Source organism: Ipomoea nil, unplaced genomic scaffold (genome assembly GCF_001879475.1).
Source record: "Ipomoea nil cultivar Tokyo-kokei standard unplaced genomic scaffold, Asagao_1.1 scaffold1264, whole genome shotgun sequence".
Taxonomy (NCBI): Eukaryota; Viridiplantae; Streptophyta; class Magnoliopsida; order Solanales; family Convolvulaceae; genus Ipomoea; species Ipomoea nil.
In genome coordinates, this window is record NW_017617692.1 from 63,063 (window position 1) to 74,814 (window position 11,752).

Genomic DNA, 11,752 nt, shown 5'->3' on the forward strand with positions numbered 1-11,752 from the left:
AATCTACATATTATTAATAAAATATTCAGGTTCAACTAAACAAAAAACTATATATAAATTAAAAAGATAAAATTCGTTTATAATAAATAAATTCAAAAGACGATAAATCTAATTTGTAAGACAAATCTCGTTTTACAAATTTAAAATTAAGATTTCATAACCTTTTTTTTTTTTTTTTTGAAAGTAAGATTCATAACTTAATTACGTACTCTTTGAATATTAAATTCCTTATCTAGATAAATAATTTAAACAAGAATGAAAGTGATATGAAATGCATTAAAATCTCTCATTTACTTTTTCCATACGCCATTATTTTCTACCCTATAAGTCTATTACCTACATTTATATACTACTACTCTATATCATATAAAGGTTTGCTATTAATGAGGGTATTAATTATTAGTTATTTTCAATTTATTTTCCTTTATTTATTTATTTAATTTAATATGGGAGAGGGATATTTACTAAGCTTCATTATATGATGTGGACATGTGGTACTCATTATTTTTTTTTAAAGGAGCTTAATATTTTTCTTATAAGTTCAACCTACCATTATATAGTTTTGTAGGCATTGAAATTTTGATAAAAATAATTTTTTTGATTAAAATATTTAAATATATTTTGAATAATATTGATAGCATCTAATTTGTGTAATTAAATAATATCAAAAGAGTTTGAATATATTAAAACTCTTATTTCCTTGGGATGTTGATTTTACCCTTAAAAATGTAAAAGTCAATAACATTTCACCATCAATTTGGCCAGAAATACCAAAACTGCTAAAAATAACAAAGTTAGGCACCAAAATTGAAACAAATTTAAAGTAGTGCATCAAATTAAAAGTGATAAGACTTCAAAATTCGTGAGACCAATAGTGAAATTAATTATTATTATTATTATTATTATTATTATTATTATTATTATTATTATTATTATTATTATTATTATTATTATTATGGGAATAGAATTAAAATTAATGGAAAAAGAGTCAAATTTGCCCTCCTAAGTCGACTAAATAGTGCAATTTGTTCCTATAATTAAAAAGAAAGCTCCATTCAGATCCCCTAAACTTGTGAAATTGTTCAAATAAGTCCAAAATTATTTATAAAAAAATAAAAATCAAAACTATTTAAATAAGACACGTGGCAAACATGGGAAGAGTTAACCCGCTAAATAAGTTACTTTGTACTTAATTGAACAATTTTACAGGTTTAGGAATTTGAATGAAACTTTTTTTTTTTTAGTTACAGGGTCCAATTACACTATTCGATCGACTTAGGGGGCAATTTGACGCTTTTCCCAAAATTGTGGATACTTTATAGTTTATACCTTATTCATTTTCTCTTGAAGTATTAGCCTATTATGAGGGGTATTCTTTTTAATCTATACTAGTATTTTCACCCGTGCGTTGCATGGAATGAATTTGTTATAATACTTTGAAAATATTTGAATTGATATACAAATAGAAATTATAACAACGAATATTACCCAATTACCGTGCAATGCGCGTGCAATGCACGTGCGATAGTGTGAATTTGTCCACAGTTCTTATATAGGGATTTGTTCTCATCATACGAACGAGGTCGTATATATATATAAGCAAGATCTAATGAGAACAAAGTAAGGGCTGATCTCAGCCGTCCATCAGCGGTCATCAATCATTAAGGATTTTAGTAATAAACACGGATCAATATTATAATTATTAAAAACTTTTAAGAACGAGGTTCATTTTATAATTATTGCGAATTAAAATTTTTATAATGTTAAAAAATCGAAGTATTTGATTTGGAATATGTGAATGTGTCTATATATACTTTTTACGGGGAGGTGTCATAATGAATTCATACATCATTGTCTAAAAATTTATTGCTATCCATCCACGTTGTGCTTGAATTGTTAGGTTACGTTACCATCCATCAACACGCCACTTTCATTCTATATAAATATGTAAAACAATCCTCTTTTCATGCCCAGCAACTCATCTAGTTTGCAGATTTCCTTTTATCCAAAATAAATAAACAAATTATTCTTTTACTCCATTGGTTAATACGTGTGTGAAGTACTTAGCTATGCAATAGTACTTGATTTGCAATTGTAACTTGTTACACGCCAAAGTTATTGCTTATCATTTCTTGACATATCGAAAATGACATTTTTAAACCGTAGTGGTCAAAATACAAACAAACCATTTTTAGAGCACTACCCAACATATATTACTTTGGGTAGGAATTGTAATTTCGTGGTAAAAAAATAAGGTAAGAATTCAAATTTTATTACTTTGTAAGCAAAAATAGAATTACTGGAGATTGAAAATGAAAAATGATATAAAATTTCAAGGGGACCTAGGGATTGCAATTGTCTCCAACCAAACAATGAAATTGTAAATTTCACGGAATTTGGTAGGAATGAAAATACAATTCCATCCTATCATACACCCTTTTAATGGTTGAATCAGATAGGTAAAAAGCCTTAAAATTGTTCGGGATCATGACCCTTGAAATAACAACGTAAAGTTTGGGATTGAAAATAGTTTCTTAGATGATGATGATGATGATGATAATAATAATAATAATAATAATAATAATAATAATAATAATAATAGTAATAATAGTAATAATAGTAATAATAGTAATAATAGTAATAATAATAATAATAATAATAATAATAATAATAATAATAATAATAATAATAATAATAATAATAATAATAATAATAATAATTTAAAGGCTAACCTAAGATAGGGATTGACGGTCTAAACATTATATTTATTGTTATCATCCATCCACATTATTGTCCTCGAATTGTTAGGTTATGCTACCTACCATGCATCAACATTCCATCTTTCATTCTCTATAAATATATCTCAAATAATCCTCTCATCTTTAATTTTCATACTCATCCAGCAACGTCTCTCTCTCTGATCTCTCTCTTTGCTTGTCCTTGAATTATTAGATTAATTTCTTCAATCACATATAGTTCGAGTCCTTGAAGTATTAGATTAATTTCTTCAATCACGTATAGTACTCAAACGATCAGGTAAAATTCTATTCTTTTGAACTTAATTGGTTCTCATGTATCTCTTTCTTAGCTTTTTACATGCAAATAAATATAATGTTTAATTTCGTTATATTATCTTTTTTCCCTTAGATTTTTGCTCTTCATTCTACTTTGTCTATAATTTGTAGGATAGAATTATCATGTAAATCCTTGTTGTTTTGGGTGATGCAACTGATGATTTGGTTGAGCTTAGCTTTAGCTTGTTCAGATGTCTATCCTCCTCCAAAAATTTCTAGAACTCTTCTCTCAACCGCTAATGGAACTAGTAAAAATTTTCATTTCTCTTATTTTTCCGATCCTACCATACATAGTTGGAGAAATAAGAGAAATGAAAATTTTTACTAGCTCCATTAGCGGTTGAGAGAAGAGTTCTGGAAATTTTTGGAGGAGGATAGACATCTAAGCAAGCTAAAGCTAAGCTTAACCAAATCATCAGTTGCATCACCCAAAACAACAAGGATTTACATGATAATTCCATCCTACAAATTATAAACAAAGTAGAATGAAGAGGAAAAATCTAAGGGAAAAAAGATAATATAATGAAATTAAACATTATATTTATTTGCATGTAAAAAGCTAAGAAAGAGATACATACATGAGAACCAATTAAGTTCAAAAGAATAGAAGTTTACCTGATCGATCTTGGTGGTCTAGCAGTTAAGATTATAATATATTTGAATATGAATAATTTAGTGTGCTTGGATGGGAGCCCTTCTGCCTACTTCTTTGACGAGGGTGAAGGAGAGGGTGTTGATAATTGGTTAATTTTCTTTGAGGTACTATAATCCGGCCTATTCCCTAACAAAAATATTTATTTTGTTTGTCACTTATATATTTATGTCTTATCTATTTTGTTGGTTGCTTATTATATTTTGAAATCATTAGCTTACTAATTCACCTTATTTTCATATATTTTAGATTAGCTACAATTTGTCACCTGTCCATGTGACTTGCCTTCTGGGCAAAAACTGCACTTTGGCTGAAATGGCTTCAATAATTGAAGGTTAGTGAATTTAAGGATTTAAAGAACAAAAATATATTTCGTTTGAATTTTAGTATTCATTTAATTTTTTTTGAATTATTTTATTTATATAAATTCATTGTTTGAAAGTAGTAATGCATACAAATCCCACCCTACTGTAAATATGTACACATTAAAGACTTGATTATATTGCACAATTAATTTATAAATAATTGTTTAACTGGCCCATTTCAGCTCTAAGATTGGGATTAATTCATGCGTTACCAATGAGTGATCCCTCCTTTCGAGGAATTTGGGTAACAAACTGCATCACCCACGATATCACGGTGTTCTCTTGGATTGCTGCACTGCCGCTACGTATATATGGAAACAAGGTACTCATTTGCTAATATGTTTTAGTGTATTAAAATAAAATTATAATTTCATCATATATGCATGCATATTGATCTATCATACTTTGTAGACTTATCCTCAGGTATTCGCTGATTGGTTCTATGATCGATCGGCAGTGCAAATTATTGATCAATCCACTGAAGGAAAAAATTGCTCAGACTATAGCATCGTAATTAAGAAGAAGTGGACATGATCGAAATGTTATTTGAATTATGATGGACACTGCTTTCCGTTAAAGAATGGAATAATTGATTCGGCCATCCCCTCTCTCTTTGTTAATTTCCAAAATTGCAGTAGGGATGGGCTGGCCATCTAATTATTATGTATTTATTATTAATTACAAATGTTATAGTTGATATATCTATGTTAGGCTAATATATAATGAGTTAATACCCAAAATCGTCCTCGACTATAGTGGTTTTTCTCAATTTCGTCCTAAACGACTTTGGTGACCTAATATCGTCCCAGACTTTTGTGTTTCGCTCAATTTAGTCCCAGATTTTTGTATTTTTGCTCAATTTAGTCCCTCATTTGTTATTCTGTCCATTTGGTGTTAAATAAATAGACAATTCAGTAATTTTAATATTGGCATCTCTTTACTTATAGACATGTGAACTGCGAAATCCCTTTTTGTTTTACGAATTACTCCAGAATTACTCCTAAAACTGCGAATATAAAATTTGATTTGCAGGTCCGAGAGTAAATATGGGTGTAATTCGTACAAGAAAGAGGAATTTCGCACTTCACAAGTTGAAAGTAAAGAGAGATCAATATTGACATTACTGAATTGTCCCTTAATTTAACACCAATTTGACGGAATAACAAATGGATGACTAAATTGAGCGAAACACAAAAGTCTGGGACGATATTAGGTCACCAAAGTCGTTTAGGACGAAATTGAGAAAAACCACTATAGTCGAGGACGATTTTGGGTATTACCTCAATATATAATTGTGCCTCCACTATTTTATGACATATTCTAGTATGGTAGCTATTTCTCATTTCATTTGCTATTAAAATTTATAATAATAATTCCACCGCAATTCATATTGGCAACATATAAAAGTTGTATATTTTATTCAAGGTTTCATTTAAATCTGGGTTTAAACAAATATGAGAATACAAACAAGGAGAAGAGTTACTCCCGTAATCTCCAACCTAAAACAATACAATGCAAGTGAATATTCACTCCCGTGATATAAACACCTAATGTGTAAGAACAAGTAATCATAATAAATTCTCAACTAAGAGTCATCTCCCGTTGTGCAAAAATCAAGAGTTAACTCCTTAACAAATATATCATCTCCCAAGGTGCAATAGTTAAGTGCAATTGTGGGTGCTCTTAATTATATACCCTAACTCCCGTTAAAACATAAAGATAGCTATGAAATGAGTAATTATGACCAATTAACTACTAGCATCGACACCAGGATTATGTGGTCCAATGGTATCCGGGTTAGACTTCCATTTGGAAGATTGTGAGTTCAAGCCATATAGATACTACAATACTAGCATCGACAATAGAAAACACAATTACAACACAAGTTATAAAATTCAAATATAAATATATTAAAGAATCTGAGAACTATGTATAGAATTCATTACAATAGTATAAAAGAGTTCACAAGCAACAAAGAGTGCAAAAGAATAGATCAAGAGAATCTTCCTAGCTTTTCTTCTTTCTTCCAATTCATTGCAATAGTATCACACTTTGTAGACTTATCCTTAAGTATTCGCTAATTGATTTTATGATCGATCGGCAGTGGAAATTATTAACCAATCGACTGAAAGAAAAAATTGCTCAGACTATAGCATCAAAATTAAGAAGAAGTGGACATGAAATGTCATTTGAATTATGAATGTTACGTTATTTATATATATTTGAGTATTGGTACTAATTAAACATATGGTGTGAACATATTTATCTAATCTTTAATATATATTTGTATTAATTACTTATCTTTGCTATAAGAACAAGCTTTACTTAATCTTCTTTACCATGTGTTTTCACCAAGTATTAAGTTGAAACTACATTTTTTGTGTGCGTGTATATATATATATATATATATATATATATATATATATATATATATATATATATATTTAATGTAAAGTGGATGTTGAAAAAACATTTATGATAGTAAATGTAAATCTACTGTCCTACCCAAATTTAAAGTTGTTTCTTCATCTGTCATCCGTAAAATAACAACAATAAAACTTATGTTTCTTTTTTTTTTTTTTTCTCCCAAAAGGTTGAATCATTAATCCTAAGGGCCCCACACCACAGCCTAAAAAAGTAATTGGGAGAATGTAAATCACTGTGATTTAATAGCTCAGTTGACAGGGCCAAATCAAGAATAGATCAGATATATAATTAATAATGAGGTCTTTGAATTGTTTATTAAATACCACTAATTAATAGCAACAACATTTATATTAATTATTAATTACTTGATTAATTGAATTCAACATGGGTGTTGCTATTTGCACCACCCTTTGACCAAAAGTAGGTATAAAGTATTTTGAAGTTATAAAAAGGTGGAAACTTTTAATAATTAATAGGTGGTGTAAATAGCTAAATAGGGGTTCATTTTGCTATTTGCACCACTTGGTCAAACCTCATTTATGATGTGTAATTAATAATAATAAATTGGTCACTAATAATAATAATAATAATAATAATAATAATAATAATAATAAGAGATTGATTATTAAATAAAAAATAAAAAATAAAGATTAATGTTTGACTACATTTAATGAGGTGGTGCAAAAAGCACTTTTTTATTTGCACCCCCTATAAAGCTATTACACCTATTAAATAGGGGGGGTGTAAATAGCAAAATGGGTGGTGTAAATAGAACTTCCCTTCAACATACATACCCGGCCCACATATATAAACACAAACTTTCATGCAAAGAATTTGACATCTCAAAATTAAAGGACACACTGAATTAGAAATTTGTGGATTAGAAATAATCAATAATGAGTTATAAATATGTTGCTATAGTAGCGCACTACTGGAAATTATGGAATTTCCGACCACCTAAAAGTGATCTTAAATCAAGTTGAAATCAAAAAGTGGTTAGAAATAGCAACAAATTAAAGATTTTCTGCATATCAAAAGTGGTCAAAACAAGGCTTTCGACTTGATTTAAGATCACTTTCAGGTGGTCGGAAATTTCATAATGAGTAGTGGTAGCAAAGAATGCAAGCCCACCAGTTGCCCAGTTGAAGATATTGCAAGGGAGGCAGAAAGAAGAGCAGAAGATTGCATTAATGTGACACTAAAAGATTATCTTGAGTAGTCTGTTCCCATGAATGAGCAATTACCAAGTATTTTAATTAATTGCAGAACATATTGGAATTGTGAATAGAGATGACGATGGTTCGGTTCGAACCGGAACCGTGACTGTGCAGACCGGAACCGTTCGTACGGTTTCGATTCTTAACCGGAACCTTATAGGTTCCGGTTAAGGTTTGTGAAATCTTGGAACCGGAACCGGCGGTTCCGGTTCCAAACCGAAAAAAAAATAAATATTATAGTGTTTTTTTAATTTTTTTTTTTATAATTTTGATTAGAACAGGTGGTTCCAACCGGAACCGCCGGTTCTGAACCGGATCGGAATCGGAGCCTTACTTTAAGGTTCCGGTTCCGATTTCGCCATCCACGGAATCGGAACCGGAACCGTGGTCACCCCTAATTGTGAATTACTCAATAAAGATCGTCCAGAAAACGATTAAAACCTCATTTTATTTCATGTAAGTTGTTACAATAAATTCAACATGTAAATATGTAATACACACTGTACTCTAAATGCAAATGATTCGCGATACAAAAATAATATAGTCAGTAATACAATAAAATAAATTAGTTGTAAAAAAATCGACTTTATTATTCTATATGTTCTATCAAGATTATATTATTCAATCCTAAATTAAATAGTATTTTGAATAATAATGTTATGAGTTTACTGAATGACGTAAGTTTTGTTGGATATTTCAATTAATGATTCGCGATATGATATTAATGGTGATCTGAGAACGTGCATGATCGGTACTAAGTATTTGCAATCGTTTGTTACAAACATCTAGTGCCGGTTTGATAAGAAAATAAGAACATGAATTGCAAAGAACATCGTACAAATATTTATAAAATAAATAAATAAATATCTTGTGTGAAACCATTTCAACTGACACGAGTAAATCTCTTTAGCTAAAATGTAAAATTTTTATGAATTCATAACAAATGTTATAAAGAAATTTCAATTTTGATCATACGATTATAGGGGTCGTGTTAATTTCAATCCCTAACTTTTAAAAGTATCAATTTAAAATCTTAACTATACAATTTTTATCAATTTCGGTCACTCATGCTCCTCAATTTTTGTGAGGTTGGTTTAGTAGGCAAAATCGTCGTCGTGCTCCTCAAAGGCGACACAACTAGCATTCCAAAAAACTGTACACTACTAAACCAACCTCACAAAAAACAAGACGATTTTCCATGGCTTCCGGCGTAGTCAATCATCATCTTTCATAGCTACGTCGAAGCTGGTCAATTCTCGTTGAACCACATTTTCAAAATTAGGAGAAAGGATCAAAAAATGATTTTGCCCCTTAAATTATAGACTAAACGAAGGATTATGTATTTTGGCAAAATTTGGCCGGAGTGACAAAAATTGACAAAAATTGTATAGTTAAGGTACTAAATTGACACATACTTATTTTGTGTGTGTGTATGTGTTTTTTGTTAAATTTGTTTATTGAATTGATACTAACTTTGGAGTACCCACTGTTGTGTTTTCACCCCAATGCAATTAGTTAAATAGTTTGTTAGTTTATGCATAAACATTTTATAAACAGTGGCTAAATCTTATATACCAAGTGTTTTTGTGTCAAAGTTGCTAATTTTGCCCTTTATCCAAACAGGTTGAGTCTATAAATTGAAATGGATTGTATTTTTTTTTTTTAAAACGAAAACAGACTTTATTGCCGGCGAACAGCCCGATGAGAGGCAAAGCCCCTTTGATCATACAAAACTGCTAACCTGGCCTTTTCGGGCAAAGAACTAGTGTCATAAAAAATTCTGGAAGATGGAAAACTCAAACCAGCTGTCGCTAAAGCATCTGCCACCTGGTTGGCTTCCCGATAGACATGTCCTATCGTGGAGCCCCAAGTAGCAAGGCTAGATCGAATAGAAAGAATCTCGTCTTTTATCCTCCATGGAATCCTTGTTTGCTCCCCCAACACTAAAGGGGCGAGGGCCAGCGAGTCCACTTCAACCATGAACGGGTATTTAGCAAACGCCTCACACCATTGCAAAGCTAAACGCAGCGAGACAGTCTCAGCTTCCAAAGCCGAGGCAGCATCAAGGCGGAAGCATAAGCTAATTTGAAGAATGCCCCAAGAGTCCCGTAAGCACGCCCCACCGGCATAAGATCCGTCGTGAAAGCCGCATCAGTGTTAAGCTTTAATCGGCCGGCAGGCGGGGTCAACCATTTAACCCATATCGAAAGAAGTCTCGGCGGAGGCGTAAAATGCGCCACCAGACCCATCGCCAGAAGAGGATCGTCGCTCAAACTTGATCACTTAAGCTTACGGGTGGTGGAGATAGCCAGCAAGTCGCGTTTAACACGCCTAACGATTTCTACTGCAGGTGGAGCTCGGCCATCATGAAGGCCCTGGTTGTAAGAACACCATAAGGTCCATAGTGCAAGGCTCGGTATTAAGTTTGCGCACCAAGCCGTCGCCGATCCCGAAACCGCAAACAGCCACCAAGAATGACATTCAACTCTTATTGAATCAGCAGTAGGATTTCCCAAACCAAAAAGATTGCGAAAGTGTCTCCAAACCTGCTGGGCAACTGGGCAGGCGAGCAAACAGTGACTAAGATCCGCTGAGGCATTTGAACAAAGAGGACAGATGGAAGGAAGGCAAACACCAAAATTTTGAATGACATCTGGGAAAGGCAAAAATTGGCGTAGGAGCCGCCACATGAAGATTGAGATTTCTGAGGGCACCCCATCTCCCCAAATGCAGCGCGCCGATAAGCTTCTGCCTGCCTTCGGCCTGAGGGCTTCATATGCCGATGCAGTAGTAAAATCACCATAAGGAGCCAGCGACCAGACCACCAAATCACCTTTGTAAACAACGTTAATATCCACAAAGTCATGTGCCTGCTGCATCCTCTTCCAAGTGAGTGAGGGAGCCAAACTAGGACGATTAAGGTACAAGGACTCTAGAAAATCACACCACAAAGACCCCCCTCGAAGCAAATTGAACAACAGCTTCGCGGAGGCAGCCTTCTGGATTGTGTCGATTGAACGAATTCCTAGGCCCCCCTCATCTTCGGGATAACATAGCTTCCTCCAGGAAGCCCAGTGCTGCTTTGGCTTACCATTGTCCACTCCCCAGAAGAAATTTGCAAATTTTGTTTCAAGAGAGCGTTCTGTCTGTCTAGGCAAGAGAACCGACGCAATAGTAAACAACGGGATTGAAGACAAAATATGACGAATCAAAATTAGCTGGCCTCCCGGCGATAACAGCTTTCTCTGCCAGCTCTGGAGACGCGTGTCGACCTTTTCAAAGAGATGCTGATAATAGAGAGGCCGATTCCTTCCTTTAAAAAGGCTGACACCAAGATATCGGAACGGCAACGAGGATTGTTGCATTCCCAAAATTCTCGACATATTACTGCCCCTAGCAGTTGGGCATCTCCTGGAAGTAACAAAAAAGCTCTTATGGAAATTAATTTTTTGTCCTGATCCTTGCTGATAAAGATCAAGAACATCTGCAAGGGCCTTTAGGGAGGCCGATGAGCCATTGACAAAAATGACTATGTCGTCGGCAAAAGCAAGGTGGGTTATTACGGGGCAGTCTAGGTGCGTGGCATAAGGAGACAACGACCCTACTCCCATCTTTAAAATTAGGGAGCGCGATAGAGCCTCCGAGGCCAGAATAAATAAGAGAGGAGATAGCGGGTCGCCTTGCTTGACGCCTCTAGTCGGCTGAAAGAATCCACAACTCACCCCATTAACCAAAACTGATAGCTTCGTTGCTTCCAGATTACGCATCACCACATTCACAAACATTGCCGGGAAGCCCAGTTTAAATAAGACAGCTTGCAAAAAAGGCCAGGATACCCTGTCGAAAGCCTTCATCATATCCAACTTAACAACAACATTTAAACCCCAGCATTTCTTGTCAAGATATTGCATTAATTCCACGGACAATAAGATGTTATCCTGAATATTGCGGCCTTGCACAAAACCCGCTTGCTCCTTGTAAATCAAATTCGGAAGGACGATAGCCAAACTAGAAGAG

General features: G+C 33.3%; 2 protein-coding genes across 2 annotated transcripts; one reads left to right on the forward strand and one right to left on the reverse strand.

Moving 5' to 3' along the window:
- The first annotated feature begins 3,075 nt into the window (after positions 1-3,075).
- On the forward strand, positions 3,076-4,829 carry LOC109184577. Its single transcript, XM_019334594.1, has 5 exons — positions 3,076-3,322; positions 3,751-3,833; positions 3,976-4,060; positions 4,274-4,413; positions 4,503-4,829. The coding sequence occupies exons 1-5, from the start codon at positions 3,223-3,225 to the stop codon at positions 4,623-4,625; spliced, it is 531 nt and encodes a 176-aa protein (XP_019190139.1). The 5' UTR covers positions 3,076-3,222; the 3' UTR covers positions 4,626-4,829.
- A 5,185-nt stretch (positions 4,830-10,014) lies between these two features.
- LOC109184573 lies at positions 10,015-11,646 on the reverse strand. Its single transcript, XM_019334587.1, has one exon. It carries the CDS (start codon positions 11,644-11,646, stop codon positions 10,015-10,017), a length of 1,632 nt encoding a protein of 543 aa, XP_019190132.1.
- Between the last annotated feature and the right edge of the window lie 106 nt (positions 11,647-11,752).